Source organism: Carassius gibelio, chromosome A20 (genome assembly GCF_023724105.1).
Source record: "Carassius gibelio isolate Cgi1373 ecotype wild population from Czech Republic chromosome A20, carGib1.2-hapl.c, whole genome shotgun sequence".
Taxonomy (NCBI): Eukaryota; Metazoa; Chordata; class Actinopteri; order Cypriniformes; family Cyprinidae; genus Carassius; species Carassius gibelio.
In genome coordinates, this window is record NC_068390.1 from 11,316,411 (window position 1) to 11,338,283 (window position 21,873).

Sequence of the window (21,873 nt, forward strand, 5' to 3'; positions counted from 1 at the left end):
ATCTGCTTAATCGCACAATGAATTATAACTGTGTAATTACAGATATATTCAAAACATACACATCTCAATGGAAATTACATTAAATATTGCACATTTAATTAATAAGTTCATACTTAGGTCTGGCTAATAATATTTATTATACATTTTAACGAAAATGCATTTTAATTTACAGTAATAACTTGCAATTAAGTGCCCGGAAACATTACATTCAGTTTGCAAAAGTATATTATTTCTGTTATAGTCCTCTTATTGAAAGTATGCTGAAGTGTACTTCATTTTCGTAAATGTAAAATCCACACGTTCAGGTTTAAATGTGAAATCATTACGTTTTGCGTTGGCACATGACATTAGTTTGATAATGAAAGCTGCCCATTAACCTCATTCAAAACTTTTTCTAACAAAGGAACCTCCTTCTCAAAGTTTGTTTAAAACGTCACTGACAACCCTTCATATTTCAGCAGGGAAAACAGAACCTCACAGTCAGATGGGTTGTCATAAGATGTCATCCACTGTTGCAACTCTCGAGTTAACTGCCGGGCCCATGGGGGTGCGTCTCTCCTTCCCCCTGTGCATGCGGCGTGTGGCGTGTGTATTGTGTTAGTGATGTTTTAATGATTCTAGATGAAGTGGGTGGTGAGGTGAAGATTGCCACTTGCAGTAGATTTCAGCAGATGATTGCTCTTCAGCAGCAGGAGGCTGACATTAGTGCCGAAACCCTGGTGTTTCAGCCATCAGCATGGAGGACGACTCGCTCCGAGCTTTTGACCTATTTTATGTCCTCCGATCCGCTCTCTGGTTTAATGTCACTCTTCATTTGGATGTCCATTCAGTGTTTGAAGGCAGTTCTCTGTAGCTGTCCTTGGATTTTTAAGTTTAAATTGGTGTTTGGATATAACTATGTTGCTTTCAAACTATAGGTTTTGGTGGACAGCTGGGTTCAGTTGACCATAAATCTTGGTTTGTTTGATTAGTGGTAGCTGCAAAACTCAGGGAGGCACCAAAAAATCATGCTTAAGTCCTTTTTAAAAGGGAGGCATGAAGTTTGAACTCAGAAAAAAAAATAATAATACAAAATGTCTAAGTATAACCTTGTTGCTGTAATGCTAGAGGTTTTGGTGCACACCTGGGTTCACTTGACCATAAAAGTCAATTCATTTGATTTGATTTATGTTAGTCGCAGAAATCAGGTAGGCACCAGAAAATCATGCTTAAAAAAAGGAGCCTGTGGAAATGAAATTGTTTGCATCAGGCAGTTCAAATGTCTCAATGTCCTTTTTTGTTGTTGTTTTTTGTCCGAAGGTTCTTCAGCACCACCATGCAGTTCATGAGATTTCCTACATTGCAAAAGATATTACGGACCACCGAGCCTTTGGTTATGTGTGTGGGAAAGAGGGAAACCATCGATTTGTGGCCATCAAAACGGCTCAGTCTGTAAGTACTTATATGAAAAGGGTCAGAAATTGGACTGTGTATATGTGTGTTGTTGTACAAACGCTATATTTCCAAGAGTATATTTCAAAAACTGTGAGTGTATTTGCTGCTATGACATCTTCCACTCCTCTGGAAAGACTTGATCTCTGTGCCTCTGTCTTGCATCTTGTCTCTGCTGTTGTTTGTTTCTGCTGCTGTTCTTTGTTGTTGCATTGCTCTAGTCTGCAGTGCTGCAGTTCTATGGCTGTTGCTCAGTTGATTTCCATACCAGGTCGATGAGTATCTGCTGTCCTCTCTCTTCCCCCATCCATTGCTCTCTTGCTCTGAAATACAAGTGACTCAGCAAACACATGAAGATAAAAAAAAATGGCAGCATGTTCCTGCATGCATGCTATATCCCACCAGAAAACAATTTTTACTCACTCTTGACACGGTTATGGTTCTCATACAGCATATTAATTATCACAATCCCATGTTGTCATGTCCTGCTGTTTCTCCACATTCTCTTTTTTTCTCTCTCTTTTTCTTCTCCTCTTTTTGCACTTATCCTCTTTTTACTATGGCAATATATCCCTCAATTGTTCGGTCATATATGCATTGTGCTTAATTTCCAATCAAGCCGTTATTTTGTCGAATTTGCATAAAGTGTGAAAATATTATTTAACGGCGTATATCTAGTATACATTAATGCCAGTTATGAAATAAGCTTAAGCCTTTGAGACATTTTATTCCAATAATTACAATGTCATATGTAATTTCCAACATAAAATGCTATTAAATACTAGGGGGTCGGCCGATAATTTATGCGCATCTCGTCAGTAAAGCGTGTTCTCTAATCAGCAGTAAATTCCATCAGGTGCGTGATTTCACATAGAAATGTTAACTGAGAAAATACGCAAATAAACGCTGAAAATGAACGTGGATTTGCGCAGCTTCTCCGTTAGCAACGGCTCTGTGTAGTAACAGCTGCTCTATGTGAAATCACACACCTGATAGAATTTACCGCTGATTAGAGAACCGGCTTTACTGGCGAGATGCGCATTAACGATCGGCTGATCGAATAAAACTGTGAAAATCAAATAGTTGAAGAAACACCCATATACCATACTACTAAAAGATGAAATGATACTGTATCATATACTACAGTAGTCTTTCTTCATGTCTTTACCTGTGAACACTCTTTCTTCTCATATTGCTTTTCATTGATGAGAGTTTTCTGGAATAGGCAGCAGAAAAATTCCCAAGGTGGATTTAAGGACAAACGCATGCTTCAGAATTTCATTCATGTATTTATTGAGATATTAGTGACATTTAGGCTGTGCTGGGCAGGAGATGCATGTTTAATGCTAACATGAAGCTTTGATGCTAACTACAAAGAGTGAAGTTTGACCTGACCCAGCCCTTTTAAATGGAAATCACTTTCTTCTGTCACCTCTCATCTGACAGACTTAAGAGCAGCTGAAGCAGAGGTTAAGAGGTCTTTATGTCTTTTCCAAGATACTCTGATACTCTGTTATGTCTTTTGCTCTGAATTGCTTGAAGAGATGTGCAGAAAATACAGCGGATCTTCAATGTGGACCCTTCTTAAGAAGATCATGTCACTTCTTCCTCTTTGTCTCTATAAATCTGTCTCTGCATGTGTTCCCAGGCTGAGCCCGTGATCCTTGACCTCCGTGACCTTTTCCAGTTGATTTATGAGATTAAACAGAGGGAGGAAATCGAGAAGAAAGCTCAGAAGGACAAGCAGTGCGAACAAGCTGTTTATCAGGTAACACACTCACACTAAATCTTCACACTCACATAAACTCAAAACCCCAAAGAGAATTTACAGTTTTGCATGCTTGGTCATAAACTGCATATACGTCTGCCAGCGAATGAGAGCGCTGTAAAAGAGAAACAATAACAAACTCCAAAGGGAATAATGAAATATGCAATAGAAAAGGATGAAAATACAGAAAACAACACATTTCCAAGAGGGCTTATTTATTATTTATCTCAGAGAATAGCGTAATTAGATTTACATGAGGCCGGGTGCACACTGATGTCACAAACAGTTTATAATAGTTAATAGCATAGTAATATTTATTACATTTCTAAACTGATAAATATATTTAGCAAAATGATTTATTATATTTTATAGCATTTCAATTATATTATTACTATTTATTTATATTTGTTTATATACAGTAAATGTATCAATCAATAAATGAATGTATATTACAATATACATACACCATACCACATTTATAGTGTATCATACTATATGTGTATTAAATATTAAATATAATATTAATTATTACATCAATATTAACATTACATTAGTAGGCAAAATTATATAGTGAGCACCTGGCAGCTCTTTCCCCTTTCTCTGTCTGTTGAATCTGCATTTGTGTTCCTGTTCTCACTGCCTGATGTCAAAAATGCTTTTGCTCTGTTTTGACATGAATGACCAAAGATTGGCCTCTTTTTCTTGTCGTCATCTTCTTTCCCGTTTCCCTCTTTCTCTACTCTCCTTCCTCCAATCACCCCCTCTCTGTGCGATCACTCCTGCAGACCATTTTGGAGGACGATGTGGAGGATCCTGTGTATCAGGTAACGCTTTGAAATACAAAGTTAATCATTATGCCTGCCTGAACGTCAGCTGTCAAATTAGTGTGCCTCTCACTGTCACTTTAAACAGGGCTCCCTGTTCAATAATATGTGTTTAATCTCATTTACAGAAAGAAATAATTTCTCTCCATTTTCTCTCTTCTCATTCCTCCTGAATTAATAAGACCTTGTATTTCATAATTTCGTACATAGAAATGAATGGTGAATCCTCGCTGTAATGTGTAGTCAACTTTTCCTTTTCATAATTTGGGTGTAAGACTTTGATGCAATAGTGATTGTGGGAGCCTCCTTAATTTTGTACTGAAAACAGACAGCTTTAACACATCTCATCTGGGCTGCGTGTGTGTGTATGTCTGTGTGTGTTTACATGCATTACATTGTCTTTCCGTATTGTCCGTTGTGCATCATGAATGAATATGGAATGTAATGTATATGATTGGAGTATATCTTTAAATAGCAAACTTGGATATCCTTTAGCCATTAGTAACAAAGTAGCAGAGAAATTAGAAACATTGCTTCTAGCACTTCGCTTATATTCAGTCATTATTAAAAGTAGCGCAGACCTGGTAAGCATTAACAATTTGCTGTTAAGAGGGCTGCAGAGGAAAAAGAATTAGCCAATGGCTAACTGTGTAATAAAATAAATCAGCCAATGGCGACAGTGCTTCATAAATGGGAACGGCTAAGCCATTAGATCTAATGCCACAGAAAATGGAGACGATTCTGCTATTAGTGCAAATGTGGTCTTGAAAAGACAGGAGTTAGAGATTAGCTTGAATGCTGCTTGCCAAAAATCGCTTTCTTCTCTGTGTGGTCCATGTGTGTTATTGAGGAATATTTCACAGATATGGGTTTTAACGGCTCTGCCATTTAACAAAATAGTCTTAAAGCTGCAGTTTGCTAGCTTCTCAAATGCAGACAAACACTGGGAAAGTTGCGTTACCCCTGCTAAGCTAACATTAGCATACCTCATTAAAGAAACATGCAGCATTGTGTTTTACACTGTGATTTATTTCTCTATAATGTTGTAAAATTCATTCCATTGCCCTGTTTGCAGGTACAGAAACAGGGGTATGGATACACAGAAGAAAAAAAATTGGGATGATAAAAAATACAAATATATGCATGAGGCATAGGTTAGAACGAACACCTCATAATTCTTCCCTCTGAAAGGTTTCTTATTATTCTCTGTACGGAAGTTGTAGTTGCAGTGAAAGATGAACTTAAGTGACCATAATGCTTTGCAGAGGCCAGTGCATGTTGCTAAAGGTCAAGATGGTAACCATAGGGCCTTTCGCACAGGGGGAACCTTTTCATAGTACTAGAACTAATTGTGGAACTACCCACTTTTGGGCGTTTTCGCAGTGCCATGATTTAAAACGCTGTGTAAACATACTATAAGAATTGTGTCAACTTATTTCGCAAGTATAGAGAACAGCGATAGATGGATGGATGCTGAAGTGCAGGCACTTGTAGCACATGTAGTACTGCCAGTTTTCATTGGAGATTCTTAGTCCTCTTTTCCGTTCTTTCAATGCATCAACATTCCATGTCCATTATTGTGAAACCCGCGAGACACAACAAAAACACACCTCCAATCACAGCGTTCTCCATCCTCCTGTTGTTTACATTGTTGAACGGCATGCAAATGACATCGCTGTTGACCAGCTTACGTTACTTCCTAGTACAGACTGTCAGTGCGAATGCAACCCTTTTAATGTTACTGGGAAATAGTTCGCGCAAAATCGCTCCAGTACTTTAGTACTGTACCTTTAGTTCTGGACCTAAAGCGGTGCGAAAGGCCCTCATGTCACAGCTTCAGCTTTTAGTCCTTCATTGTTCCGAGGGTCACTGCGCTGCTCCTGGGGCCACTGTTGATTCTGTGTGATCAATCAGTCTTCTTCCTTTTCTCTTTTCATTTTCTTTTCACACTCACCTTTTTCCTGTCCCTTTACCTTTTTATCTTTCTCTGCTGCCGATGTTGTAGTACATTGTATTTGAGGCGGGACACGAGCCCATCCGTGACCAATCAGAGGAGAGCATATATCAGGTACACTACCAAATGTTCTTAATAATGATACCTTTTAAATTGATCATCACTTAATCAGACATGTCAATATAATGTGCAATGAAAACTATAATAGACATTCACCAGTAGTAATAATTTAGTTTTTATTAATATAGTACAGAACATAATAAACAATTCAGAGTAACTAGATGTCTAGATAAAATTGTTTGTGACAGCATTTTAGTTCAGAGAATTTGAATTTGTTTTAAGCTATAAAAGAGGGTAAGAGTTAAAATATTCATAAAAATTTTTGAAAAGTTTTTCTTAAATGTATTACAATAGATTAATTAAATAAAAAGGTTAACAATGAATTCATAAAATGTTTTTCATAAATTATGTTATATTATAATGTTTTAATAATATTTAAACATAATGCATGCTAGTATAATATATTAATATTGCCAAATACTTATTTTACAAGTTCTGTCCAAAATGCTTAAATAAATGAATGAATAATAAATGAAATAAAAGTCTTTCATTAAAAAAAAAAATAATAATGTTTGTAATTACAAAAGGTCAAAATATTTTGAGTGATTACTTCATCTGATTAATATTTCAGATTATTTCCTTGCTTGAAAACTTGGTGCAGGATTTTTTTTAAAACAATTATCACAGAAATTGTTAGTACATTTCACACGAAAAAAGCAAGTAACACATTAAATCAAACTTTACATTTTGAATTTAATTGTAACTTTGAAAAATCATTTACACTGTATTGCAGTCTTTAGGGAGTGTTGAAATTGGTTGTTGTCCACCACACAATACGATTTGTCAGTTTGATAAATTATATACATCCAACATAAACCTATCATTAAAAGCTATCAAGGACCGGTTTTGATAACAAACAGCAAATAGGGACCCTCTAAATAAACCACCATTCTTCTTTAGATAAGACTTTAGAAGAATCCCAGGTTTTGAGCTTTGTTTTCCACTGTGTAGCTGCCAAAGACCCACCTGTGAATTAGAACAGAGTGCTACACCAAGCCACACTAATTCAGCATGACGGCCCTTTCAAAGATTTACACCCAGCAATGTTTCGTGCTCCGGGCTCCATGACCATGACAACAGCAGGTGTCTTATCCTCAGGTGCTGCTTTGTTTGGTCACCTGTGGCTTGAATTAAAAAGTGACACTGCCCAGCAAAACAATAAACACATCAGTGCCCCAACACTTTGACGGTCTGTCTCCTCCACAGCTTCATCCATGTCCGACTTAACATCACAGTCAGTTAAGTAGATATTTTAAGGCTTGAAACACCATTATGGACCAAATTATGCCTTCTAACTACTCAAATGTCTGCACAGCTCTCAAGCGCTAAACTGACACTTCACAAACTCCTTCACTTGTTGCTGACATCAGGACAGATATCAGAAACTTGGAAGCATGAAAGAGGCATCTGCTTGCTGTCACATCTTTAAAACCAGGATCAGCTAACACCTGATCGCATCTCATATAAAACAAAAAGCCAGATTGGCCCAGTCAAATTGAATCTGTGTAAACATCACTTTTGATATTTGATAACAGCGATGAAATAGGGGAACCTAAATGAACAAAACAATAAATTTGTGTTCTCTGATGTCCACAGTCAAGACTGAAGATATATATATATATATAAATTATCTAATTAAATATGCATAACTGTCAATACATTTTAAAGAACAGAAATATATACATTGGATAAAGCCAGGTTCGGCATTTTTATTTTATTTTGTTGTCATATAGTAAAGTTAAAGTGGGCATTTTTTGCATCTCTTTTTATCATTTCATAAAATACGGTCAACAGCCAGAAACTTTATTTTTCTTTAAAACATTGCCTGTAAAGATGTTGTAATTGAAGATTCAAAAACATAGTGTAATAATGAAGAATTTAAGCGAATTGAGTCCAAAATCTCAAAATTTACCTGTGCCTAAAAATACAAAAGTTTTTCCTGTCTTGAGAAAAACGAAGACACTACTATTTGTCTCTAAACTTAATAAAATAACACAAAACAGCATCTCAAAGCTAGATAAGTTCCTTAACCAAAGCTAATAGTATGCAGCAAAAGTAACCTTGACCTCCAGCGGGCCCCTTGGATCCCAAGTCATTTTGGCTCTGGCAAACTGTGGGACTGATGCTGAGTGTAGGGAGCTTTCCAAGGTCTGCACAGATAAATTACTCTGCTGTGAGTGGAAGCAGCAGGTCTCTCCTCTGCCCTTTCTCCAAATGAAAGAGTGAGAATGATTAATCATTGCTGTCACTATGTGATCTTTGAATAACAGAAATGGAAAGATCACTTCAAATATATGATCAAATAAAAACACAGCGGCAATCAGTCTCTCAGCAAGAGGGAAATTAAGAACAATGGCACATTATAGAGAGAGAGAGAGAGAGAAGACGTTGAAATAACAGAGAATGAAAGGATCTTCATCTTTAATACCGTGAATTGTGAAGATGAATTGAAAAATCCTCAGTACAGTAAAATATGAAAATATTTTTTTAGTTTTTTTACTTTTTATCAAAAATGCATTTTTGTTATAAATAAAACATTTATCATAAAGAAATTAGCGTTTCTAGCTAATTTAATTTCTTTCATTATTAATTCAAGCACATTATACACAGACAATGACTTATTTTGCTCTCCAGAAAGCATAAAATTAGCATTCTGCATTGACCTTGTAAAATCTCCTGCTGAAATCTGAATTAATGTTAACTTGTCATGTTAACTGTGCATTTGGCTGGGCTCCCTGTCCACACCAGGTCCCTACCAGCCAACAAAAGGAGGGAGTTTATGACGTCCCAAAGCGACATCCAGTGAGTGGACCTGTGTGTGTTTGTTTATGTGACTATCCTGTGCCTCTCTCTGGCAAACCTGTCAATAGAGTATGTAAACCACCAAGCACCAAGCATCAAGCATGTCCCTCTCCCTGTCTCGAGTCTTGTGAGGAGTTCAGCAGCACTCATTCCCCGGCTTACAGTAAATCGCATAGACTGTGCACTCTTAATTTCCCCCTGGTGTTTGTGTGTTTTTGGCTGGTTGTATATATGTTTGTGTTTGTTTCTTAACGGCTGATCATTTTCTTTGTGAAAATCTAATTGTTTGGGTTGTGGGTATTATGTGATCGGTCGGTTATGCATGATGTACGCTTGTCTTCACCCCATCATAAGGACAGCTGGTGTGTTCATGATGGCATCCCAGCCTTGGGAATCACTCTCATGAACTCTCATTCTTACCCTTATGTTATTCTAAACCTGTATGATTTTATTTCGTCCGTGGAATACTGAGGTTTTGAGGAATATACTCATCTTTTTTATGCAGTTAAATTGACAGTGAGTCAAGCTTTGAAAACAACAAAGCACCATAAAATGGTCCATATGATTCACAAATAATATATGATTATGATATGAGTTTTGTGTGAGAAACAGGCAGAAATATAAGTCATTATTCACAAGACCTTGAATGTACAACACAAGTCATACACTGAAACAAACATTTTTGGAGAAACAATTTTGTCTCAGAAATTGCTGTTTAGCAAATAATTGCAAATAAACTGCAAGTACCATTGAATTAAATGTTACATTTAGTGTTTTCTTTCAAAATGTACTTCAACAATCTTATTTTCTTAGAAAAATAAATAAATAAAATTAAATGTTTATGGTACTTTGAAGATAATGGTATTGAAAAGAGCAACTAGAACTTCCTCCAGACATATATATATATATATATATATATATATATATATATATATATATATATATATATATATATATATATATATATATATATATATATATAAAATAATTCCCATTTGTGTTCCACTGAAGAATTAGTCATCGAAATTTGAAACAACATGACAGAACTTTAATTTTGAGTGAACTTTCCCTTCATTGCCACACCATGAATGTCCATTAATCATGCATGATCTACAATAAAAGATGAAAAGTCTGTGTAGCTTATATGGGTTGGCTGATAAAGTCATTTAAATGAGAGAAAGCACATTTTAACATGAATGTTTGATTGTGCTGAGATTATTGCTCTCTCTCTCTTTAAATGGTGGCCGATTGCTTGCCATGCTATTTGGCTTCAACATTTATACTCTGATATGTAAAAATGGCTGATCTTTTCATGTTCTGGTCAGTGTTTCTGCTGTCTGTACCTCTTTTGTGTTATAGCTGCTCTGTTTTTTCAGTCGTAGCTCAGCTAAAAATCTAAACCCCCACCCCCATACAACACATACAACCCCAGCAAAGTCCCTAAAGTTGGTTGATCTGTCCAAATTATTCAGTTGTTTAGGTCCCTCCAGACCTGGAAAACAATGTTTCAGTTGGATTTTCCTCATCTCAACCCCACATATCACCTTGTGCCACTGTCTGGCATCTCTTCCTCTCGCCTCTTCCATCATGTTTTCAAACACCTACTCACTCTTTTCTCTCTTCCTCGCTCACATTTTCAGCCTTCTTCCTCTTTCCTATTTCAATCCAAGTCGTCTGGCCTCTTGATCCTGCTTTGGCCAGCTTTTTCATTCCTGTCTAAGCTAAATCTATACACCTTTAACACATAAAATAACTCCCTCGGCTCTACAGAATTGGCTTTTGAACCACTGTAAATCTGTTTTATACTGCACATGTGCACATACATTGTGGATCTGAACTTATTTTTCTGAATTATTTTTAAATGCATTTTTTAAATTTATTTTTAGCCACACATTAGGATGCAAATTCACTAAACAGTTGCTCTGCTATTGTCATTGCCATTCTTAGCTCAAGCATACTGTTTTTTTTTTTGTTTTTGTTTTTTTTAACAATTGTATATTGTGTAATGTATATTATAATTAAAAATTGAGCTTTATTGACAAAAAAAAGAAAGAAAAAAAGCAATATTTACTTATCATTGCCTGGGCTATGTTGCAAAATTTATTATTAAAATTCCAGACATCTTTTTTTGGTAAAAAAGATACTTGTTTACATTTACTACTAATGATGGAAATAATGATCAAATAATGAAGAAGAGTGGAAATTAGCCTTTCATTTATTTATTTTTGTGTGTGTTGTTGTTGTTTTTTTATTTTGTCTTGTCTTGTCTTGTTATTTGTTTTGTGTTGTTTTATTCTGTTGTTTTTTTCATGTTTTATTTTTATTATTCTGTTTGATTTCTTTGTTTTGTCTTGTTTTTTGATTTGTGTTGTTTTGTCATGTTTTTTTATTCTGCTTGGTTTCTTTGTTTTGTCTTGTTTTTTTTTTGTTGTTGTTTTTTTTGTCTCGTTTTAATCTTGCTTTTTATTTTGTTTGGTTTTGTTTCATTTTGTGTTGTGTTTTTTAATGTTTTGCTTTGTTTTATTTTGTTTAATTTCTTTTTTTTTTATTATTATTATTCTTATTTTATTCTTAGAGAATCCCCTCTATTATACAGTATTTCTGGCTGCTTATGAAGTGATTTGTTGATATAGTGTTGTTACAACACTCATTAGTGTTGTTCTTTTTTTATACTACCTTTCCATGTATTATTTAAATTCATAGCTGTGCTTCCCAGTTGGTCGCATGCCTCTGGCTATATGACATATAAGACATTAACACTCCAGCCGTAATGAAATGGGCAACACTAAAAGCACACAGGACACTGCAAAGATAATTATTATCTCTGAGGGGACGATTAATTGATAGTCGTTTGAAGTGATAATGATGATAGAAAAGTAGGCTGATGAATTGTGACAAAATTAGCCACATACCTGTGCATTTGCATAAAATACTAATGTTTACCCTCAGTACTGTTCTAAATGTTGCCATGGAGACAGTTTAGTGTAAATACTGGAATAACAATGCATCTTGTGAGTCATACTTCCACATGAGAGGCAGCTTGTTATGATAACAGATAAAAAGGTGGTTATCAGCACTCATGATATCCATCAGTAATAAGGTGTCAGCAGCATGCAGGGCGCTTTGACTGACACAGTTCATCACTAAGGGGCCCAGCTGTCATCTTTCCCATTATCCTCAATGGTGATCCCCAAGGGTGTGTAAAGAGATTGATTTGATGGCATCTCTTGGGTTGGTAATATTACAGCCGTTTAATTCAGCTACTGGCTGCAGTATAGAACGCCGGTTCCAGCTCAATGACCTTCAAAATAAAACTGAGTGAGATGAACACCATCACCCTACAAACATGACAGGAATAAATCAAAATGTAATTTTTTTTCTTCATGAAACACAGGCGGGAAAAATTTGAATCTAAATTGTTTGTAAACATAGATTGGTGCTTAATTCTGAGCACTGAAATTAGTTCTGCTCATGTTTTATTAATAAGGTGTTTAACAGTTTTGCTGCTTCAGTGTTAGACAACTGAACTGATTATCGTGGTCTTCAAGTGAAGAAAGCTACACAATCCAAAACAGGTTTCTCTCTTTCCGTATCTATCACATCTTCTCTGCTTTCCTTCATGATTGCCATTTCAGTCATTTCCACAAAATTAGTAGATATAAGATGTCACTAGCATTGGCTTATTTCTGCTTACCTTTCTCAGACGCTTCCTGTTAACATCCTTTCATTTTAAAAGATAAGCACTAACACTGAACAGCAAGCGCTAACTCAGAGAGGCTTTCAGACTTCACCATCTCAGGCATCACGTGCTTCTCCAAACCAAGCCAGTGACCTGGTGTCAGCTCTGACTTGATGTGATTGCATGTTTCACATCTATGAGTTTTTCTCTTTTTTTTTTCTGTTAGTCTAGATGTTATATGTGTATTATGTTGTCAGTGTTAATTGTGGTCTTACTTGGTTAGCCGGATAATTTTCGGCATAACACGAGAACTCTGGGTTATTTCTTTTGTGACAGAAATCAGTGTGTATGTCTGCCAATCGAGTAACACCTTTAGCAGATCATGCACTTTAAACGAGCTCCTTTGGTTCCCATTGTAATGACATTTATATATCGTATCATGTTTTACACCTACAAAAATTATGACACTTTACAATAAGGTCCCATTAGTTAATCTTAATGCATATATATATATATATATATATATATATATATATATATATATATATATATATATATATATATATATATATATATATATATGCACATGACACTTTATCTGGCTAACCGTGTAAACCATGTTCGAAGCAAGGGACTAAGGTTAGTTTTCTTTTAAATGTCATGGCCTACCCATCTTCTCCTTTCATATAAGATTCTCTCCTCAACTTTGTTGCTTTTTCGGGAGCACATAATGTAAGACAAGAGCAGCTTTTTTTCATGGTGTTTTGCTCTTCCCATGTTATTGGCATTTGAGCACATTATTTTCCCATTAAAGCCTGCTGACAGCTGGTTAAAATTAATTCTGCCTTCCACCAGTTACAGTTTAGGACTATGGGGTGGGATGTGAGTTACCGAAAATAAATACAGTTTTGAGTTTGGCTCAAACCTGTTGCACACTTGAGACATAATGTGCTAAAATGCTATAAAAAAAAAGGTAAGGTATCATACAACCCATCTACTCACATTCACCATTCCAAAACAGACTTAATTTTACATCATTTTCTGTGTGTCTCATCTCATCTTTCATCTAACACCATGTTATCATTGCAGAACAAACATTACGAACAAGTCAATCTCTTGGATCTAGACACTGACCTGTTGCTGGTCAACCAGGTAAGGTGGACAGTGATTGGCTGAAGTTTCTTCACACCCACCTTTGGCCTTCCCATGATCCTCCAAGCTGTCATTTTGATTGTAAATGTACTAGAAAATTCCTCTAGCTGTAATCTAGCTATAAAGTAATAAGTAATGCACTATGGCCCATTCTAGACTCCATAGAGTCTCTGTACGGGAAAATAAATGTCACACTACCCATTATGAACAGTTTTAGCTCTGCTAATCCCTAGTCTCATGTGTTGTACTTTTTCCACTAGTCTGCTGGAAGTAGTGTACTTACTCATACCTGACCTTTTTTTTCATAGTCAAATGACAGAGCTCTTATAGATGACCCCAGTCTGACCCTGTTGAACAGGTTGGATTTTGTGTTCCCATGCTAACTGTGTGGTTCATAAATAAACTGGAGAAATGTCCTCTTGCCCTTCTCCCCATGTGACCATGTGCTCGAAATGTAACAGTGCTTTCAAAGGTCATGCATATAGTCATGTTCTTGTGTTTTTTTTTTTGTTTGTTTTTTAGATTAGAGACATATGAATGGAGACAGTAAATTCCAGCATAACGTCAGAGAAGAGACCGCAATTATTCTTTCATAAAGAATGTGTTTTAGCCCTTTTCTAGATGTGGGTGTGAAAAAAGAGAGCTTTTTAGGAAAGAACCCTGTGGTCTGGCCTTAAGCAAATGGATGTACAAAACGTTTTTTAGAAGCAGTGTAGAAAAGCTTTTCTGTCATGTGCCAGTCACTTTAAAAAGCTCAAAAATGCTCAGCTGCTCCCCACTAGCAGCACACTGTCTGTCCCAGGTTGTGATAAACATACTCAACAAGGACACGGTAACCACAAATGAAAACAGGTGTAGCAACCATTGTTACTGTTCTATTTGTCTTTAAGACATTTGCCTTCCAACCACTTGTGAAATAATCTTATTTTTTTACTTAGGTGTAAAAAGAAGCTTGAAATACCTGATCAGCAATATACTATTAGCGAACATCCCAACATGCCCACGCCGTCGGGAGCAGCATTCAGTTGAATATGTAAACATGTGCTGCACACTTTCCTCTCAATGACAAAGTAAATACACTACAAAATTGACAGCAGTGAGAAAACAGCAGTTAAGAAAGCATCTGATCATGAAGCGACGTGAAAATGTTTGCACCAGCACTGCAATTCGAACTACAAACGGAAGCGAACTACAAACAAACCTAATTCAGTTTGAAATGACATATATTGGGGCCTTTAACAGCAAGAAGAAAGCCTCTGCCCACTGGTTACATCAGCACAATCTGATAAATACATCATGATTTATGGTGGTTTTCACTGCAAATAAATATATAAATTATTAAAAGGTGCAAACATTGCCACAGTCTTGGGGAAAAGCAGCAAACTGAGTAATTTTTGGCAAAAAATAAATTTCAGAAAAATGTCCTTTGAAATCCTGGTGGGATTGGTATGCCCCTGTTCAGAAATAACCCTGAATACAAAATATATCCCAAGGAAATTAACTCATTATCTTCCTAGAAATTAGCTCATGATGTGATTTTATGGTAATCCATGGTCTTGTATGGAAAGACCTGAAATGGTTTGTGGAACTGAGGAGCAAAAAAGATCAGTCTTAGAACAGACAGATAGACAGACAGATAGATAGATAGATAGATAGATAGATAGATAGATAGATAGATAGATAGATAGATAGATAGATAGATAGATAGATAGATAGATAGATAGATAGATGTGTGCTGTACGTGGCTAGTAGGTACAGAAATCATCATCATAATCATCATCCTTGTGTTTTTACATAATTTTATAGCAAACCTCTATCATTTATGTAACTGTTATCATTTATTACTTATCTCACTTTCATTTATTATTCAAGTCACTTCATTCAATCCACTGTTTGACCAAGGTAGGTTCAGTATTCTGTGGCAAAGATTAGACTGACATGGTAGTGACTGCTGAGGTGAGACACGTCTGATTTTATGCTGGTAAATGTTCTTCTCTCATCTGCAGAATATCAACCAGTTAGAGCTCTTTGGAGACATGTCCACCCCTCCTGATATCACGTCCCCCTCGGTGAGTGACTCTAGATGCTACCTTATTATAGTAAGAGCATCATCAGAATGGAATTGTATCATATTGCATATTGCAGAGTGTATACTGCATTCAAATTAAAGCATAGTTCGCCATCATTTATTCACCCTTCCAGTTGCTTCAAACCCGTATGAATTTATTTATTTTGCTGAAACCAAAAGAAAATACATTTTGAAGAATGTATGAAATGAAAAGATAAAAGGTCTTCAATCAACCATCAACTGTTTGATTACCTTTATTATTAAAAATATCTTATTTTATGTTCAGCAGACACTTCTACATGTTTGGAACAAGTTGAGGGTGAATAAATTATTTTTGAATGTTATCAATATGTTATGTTGAATACATATGAGCAAGCTGTTGAGCAAATGTAGTTTATTATAAAGCTTCTGTTTAGACATCTATTGTGTTTCTCTTCCACAGACCCCAGCATCTCCAGCTAATACTCTGGACCCCTCGCTGGCCCACCAGACTCCATCCGAACTGTTCACCCCCTTCAACCCAGCCTCTGTACCCTCAGGTATGAGAGATTTCTCTTTCAGACATTGTGTGTGTACAGGAGAAAATAATACCAAGAAAACAGATAAAGGAGACATGGAACGGGGCGGATGCAAATTAAATAATGTGTCTGTCTAGTTCTAGCTAAAAAAGGTGTCCTGTCTCCTGCTGAAGAATATGAATGCTCTCATTACGGGCTTCTGTACTGATCTGCATGATAAATACCTCGTAGAGGACACAGTGTTACTCCTACCAGCTCTGGTGGCAATCTATGTGTGTGTGTGTGTGTGTGTGAGAGAGAGAGAGAGAGAGAGAGAGAGAGAGAGAGCACATGAAGTCTTTTTAACATGCACGTCTGTTTTGGAGGCATATCATACATTTTTATTATGCTATTTTTTTTCTCTTATGTCCGCTTATGCAAGGTTTTTTGCACCACAAATTGACAGAATTTCGTTTTCATCACCATTTTCGCTTTTTAATTAAATTAAACAAATTAATGCAAGTCACCTTTAATTCTACAGTGCTTTATACAGTACAGATTGTGGAGCGTCACCATTATAAACATCAGTTCAGTTCAGATAGGGCTACATGATAAATAATATTTTAATATTGATTTATTTCTGCTTCTATCGATTTATTAAGTATAATTTTAAAATAGTGTATGTATTAAATATTTACTCATGTCTTTTTAAAGTTGTATGAACTTTTTTTGTCTCAGTGATTTTGTTAATTGGTGCCAAATGTTGTTTTGAGCCCCACTGAATTTGTAATGGACAAAACAGCGGAAACATTCTTCAAAAAACATCATCTTTTAACCATATGTTTTGCAGAAGAAAGAAAGTCATACAGATTTCTAACAACATGATGGTGAGTTACCTAAAATTAACTGAAATAATTAAATATACTAAATAAAATCTTTTTTAACACCATCGTGGTAACTAACATGATGCTAAAATACTGCAAATAAATATCAATTTAATAACATAAAATGTAAGATAAAACTCTAATGTACATAACTGATAAAAAAAAAAAAAAAAAACGAGTACGAAACATAATTATTTAAATGAAAAACCATCAAATGTCAAGTGTCACACATTTAATTTCTGGCAATGTCAATTTAAAGCTTTTCTTTTCACTTCCAAAAATTGCGGATTTAATGGTGTCTTCCAGTAAAATTACAGTAAATCCAAATTTAATTAAATCAATGACAATTTTATACGTTAATGTATAGTGGAACCCACTATTAAATGATTAGCAGTTGGTTTTTTTACCGGAGTATTTTTACAGTCATTTACTGGTATTCTTCTGATAGTTTTGTACACATTGGACTCTGTATTGTAAAATGCTACCACTTTAAATTCTACAGGAACACTCACGTCATGATATTTGATCCAGTTATTTAAAAACAAATAGCCCTTGTGCAGTGATTTTGCTCTCCCTGGGACATCTGCTCCAGCCAGATTGACTTCCTCTGAAACAGTAAACACTACAACATTGATATGTGTGGAATCAAGTAGTGTATCATCTGTCCCATCTGTCTTCAATTCTTCCCCTCAGTCAAACTCCCCTCTGTGTTATAAATTCATAAACACCAGGCTTGACTCCACCACACCTGTCCTGATGGGATTCTCGCAGTTCAGTTATGATGGAATGAGCACATTTTGCACCATTGTAAAAACATTCTGGCTCTTTTCAAGCTAGAGTTTTTTTTTTTTTTTTTTTTTTTTTCCAGAGTGCTTTGGATGGTCTGGCCCTGTTGGTAGTATATTTTAAGTCACTTTGGATGAAACTTGTGTGTTAAGTGGTATGTCTAATGAAACATAAATAATCTGAATAAGTGCACACTGCTTAATTATGATATCATTTAAGAAACCTATCAGAAGCTGTGCTGTATGTGAACATAATCACTATATAGTCACTATCTGCTTTCTACAAAATAGCATGAATTTGATCTTATATTAAACAGTTACAAATTTAAAATAAAATAAAAAATAAAAAATTTATTAAAACATTATTTTTATTAATTAAATTAATTTAGTGTAGTCCAGTCCTCAACATATACACGGGATACCAAAGATGTGCTCTGGGTTTTTCTGTCCATGCATCGTGAATGGCAACCCATAATTCCATCCCATTTGAAAATGGTGGATCCATAGCACACAATGATTGCCAGGGGCCATTATGGACCAGTGCAAGGGTGCGTTGCTATGATTAGATGGCCTATTGCTACCTTACTGAATGATGGACATGTGCAGATTTCAAAATTCACATATAGAGCTTCTCCAGGCACGTCCCCAGTCACTGGTCCTTGAGAAAACCACAAACCGTTATTACAATTCCATGGGAACACTTCACAGCTGACAGGATGGATCCAGTGCTGTGTTGTCTTTTCCAACCAGAAGCCATCAGGTCCACCATGCTACCTTTTGTCAAATGTTCCACATGTGGTGCACAGCTGTTAGTATCCTAGGTTGAATAGTAACAAGCTAAAATTAAAACATGCTGCTAACATTAGTTTTTCAATAGTGTGACAATAGCTTTTCCAATAACAAGCTACTCTATTAGTGTAGTAGCGAGAAACTGCTAAATTGCTATTTTGGCGAAATTGTACACCATGTTTCACATATTAAATGTTAATTGCCTTGTATAAATCACTTTTGAATTGAAGTAATAGCACATTTCAGATAATTAAAACTGTGATCTACAGTATATTCTGGAAAATGCAACAGATTCTTCTATTAACTTGCCAATGGCTACACAGACACCGAAAGACCAAGTCTTTTTTTAAAGATAAAGCAGCATCACAACATCCCATTGTGTGAACAACCCAGCTGCAGGTGATCTCACACCTCTCTGCTGCACAGCGGAATATTCTGGACACGCTCCCACAGTGTGTGTGGCATGTCAAAGAGATAAGATACAATTTGGGGTTTTATTATTTGAATCAGTTACTTATTGGAGAGAAAGAGCAAGATGTGTAATGAAATAAGCCTCAATGTGAAATGAGTGAGATTGTTGTAATGGTCTCTTTTAAAGGGCGTTGCTATTCATTAAGCCCGAGCCTATTGTGAGCAGTAATTACAATAGTTCATCTGAGCCATAAAGACCTTTTTCATTATGAAAATCTAGGTCATCTTACCCCAGTCATCAAGAGGATCTATGGCTGCAGCCTGAAAGTCCTTGAGCGAATGCTAAAGGTTACAGCACAAGCTCGTCATGAGGTGTACATGATTTTTCTAGAGCATTTTGGCTGGAAAATATCATTTGATAAAGCTTTATGAATTGAGGGTGTGTTAACATAACATTTTCAACTAACAATTTGTATGTGTTTTGGCAATTCATTTACACAGCAATGGCCTGAAAATGGAAACTTTTGAAAAAGGGGTTTCATAGTCGTTGTTTATAAATGGGCTTCTGTTTTAAAACTTTTAAAACTTTTCTGTTTTAGTACAATTGCTGTTGTGTAAATGTACCATAAAAATCTCATTGTCTCTGTCCTTTAGGTTATGTGACAATGGGAGCCGTGCCACCTGCATGGGCGCAGCAACAGTTCGCCGCTCAGGCTCCATTAGCGTTTGGCGTCCAGTCCCCAGTGCAAGTCACACAGGTCTTACCAGGTGCTCAGCCTCTGATCTGGGGACAAGCTAACCTTTTCCCTGCCACCCAGCAACAGTGGGCCGCAATGGCAGGGGCTCACTTTTCGCCTGCCGCTTTCATGCCTGCCCAGACAGTAGGGCCACTTCCTGCTGCCATGTTTCAGACACTGGCTCCCATGGCGGTGTCCTGTGAGACCCCCATGGCAGCTATGGGTGGAGCCGTGGCAGGAACCTCGGCCTCCACTGTCTCTAGTCCGCAGCATGGAGAACGCACACTGCAGAGACAGGCAAAAATGAGCAAGGAGATGTTTAAGGACTTCCAGATGGCAAAGCCGCCCACCATGCCTGCCAGGAAAAGCGAGCAGCCTAGCCTGTCTTGCACCACAGACGCATTCTCCAGCTACTTCAGCAAAGTGGGAATGGCACAAGACACGGACGACTGCGACGACTTCGACATCTCGCAGATGAACCTCACGCCTGTCACTTCCACCACGCCCTCCACCAACTCACGTGAGTAGGATGTTTCAGACTTATGCCATGTTTTGTGTGTTTTTAAATTGGAAATTATTTTAGAAAAGTTTGATGTTCTTATAAATAAAATCTTCATATTCATTTTGGTTTCATTTGGTTTAGAAAAAAAACATGTATACCAATTTTAGGAAGAGTTTCAGGTCAGTTCAAATTTGCATGTGGTTTAACCATCAAATAATTCACAAGTTATATCACACACTTACATATAATCAGATTGAGCAAATAGTAAGCATATTTGGCATGCTGAGGAGAGGACTCAGACCTGTTAGAATATAGCCCCGAACCCAGAGAACTCCCCATACCCCAAGCTGGGATAACAATGGTTAGCAGTGATGAGTAGGGATTGGAGGAGGGGTGTCAGAAAAACTTTTGTTTGATAGAGTTAAAGGGATAGTTCAATTTGATGTTTATCTGCTTAGCCCCGGGGCATCCAAAATGCAGGTGACTGTTTCTTCAGTAGAACACAAACAAGAGATTTTTTACTTAAACTGTTGCAGTCTGTCAGTCGTGTAATGTAAGTGGATGGGAATCATGGCTTTGAGAGTAATAAAACATACACAAACAAAACCAAATTAAACCCTGCAGCTTGTGACGACACATTGATGTGTAAAGAAACTGAACAGAAAACACGATCAAGAAACAGTATTTAGTTTTATTATATTTATAATGCGCTCAGGCAAGTTCAGACATTGCACTGAAAATCAGAGGTAAAAAACAATATAAATACAGTTTTTTTCTTGCACAGATCGGTCGTTTTGTGTGTTTACACATCAGTGTATCAGTGCAGCAGGGTTTCATTTGGTTTTGTTTGTGTATGATTTTTGGACTCTCAAAGCCGTGATTCCCATTTACTTACATTATACAACTGACTGTCTGCAAAGGTTTGAGTTAAAAATCTTTGTTTGTGTTCTACTGAAGAAACAAAGTAACCTACATCTTGGATGCACTAGGGGGTAATCAGATAAACATCAAATTTTCATCTTTGGGTGAACTATCCCTTTAGGTTGGCTGTCTATATTTGCTGTCATGCTAATTAAGTTTATTCTCTGAATGTGCTCCACCTGTGCTAAATTAATAGATTTTCTGAATGTGCTCCTCCTATATGTAATCTGCTGTACATATATACTTACAAACAATAAATTTAGTTTACAGATAAACAAGGGGAAAAATGTAGCCTATATATGCAAATTTTTCAAGTAATTTTTGTGACAGGCTTAATTTGTTCACACAAAGAAAACTCAATGGCAGGAAGCGACATCCTATTTGTTTTCTTTATTTTACAAAAGCACAATGTTTTGTTTTCATTGTGAGTGTACACAAATAATAGCAGACCTTTATACGGTGATGCATTATTAAAAAGACAAAAAGTATTTAAAGTTGATTTTGCTGGTATAAGGAAACAGTTGAAGGAAACCTTTGCAGGTATTTTGA

The 21,873-nt window shown here is 36.3% G+C and overlaps 1 protein-coding gene across 4 annotated transcripts in view; it reads left to right on the plus strand.

The window, feature by feature from the left end:
- LOC127938722 (disabled homolog 1-like) overlaps positions 1-21,873 on the plus strand; it is a 152,481-nt gene that overhangs the window by 117,685 nt on the left and 12,923 nt on the right. Inside the window, exons 5-13 of one of the 4 annotated variants that reach the window (XM_052535543.1) lie at positions 1,300-1,431; positions 3,080-3,199; positions 3,985-4,023; positions 6,029-6,091; positions 8,846-8,899; positions 13,668-13,730; positions 15,737-15,799; positions 16,241-16,337; positions 19,819-20,421. In XM_052535543.1, coding sequence (XP_052391503.1) covers positions 1,300-1,431; positions 3,080-3,199; positions 3,985-4,023; positions 6,029-6,091; positions 8,846-8,899; positions 13,668-13,730; positions 15,737-15,799; positions 16,241-16,337; positions 19,819-20,421 — 1,234 coding nt within the window. The remainder of the gene's footprint in view (positions 1-1,299; positions 1,432-3,079; positions 3,200-3,984; positions 4,024-6,028; positions 6,092-8,845; positions 8,900-13,667; positions 13,731-15,736; positions 15,800-16,240; positions 16,338-19,818; positions 20,422-21,873) is intronic. The other 3 variants (XM_052535544.1, XM_052535545.1, XM_052535546.1) reach the window with 3 other exon arrangements.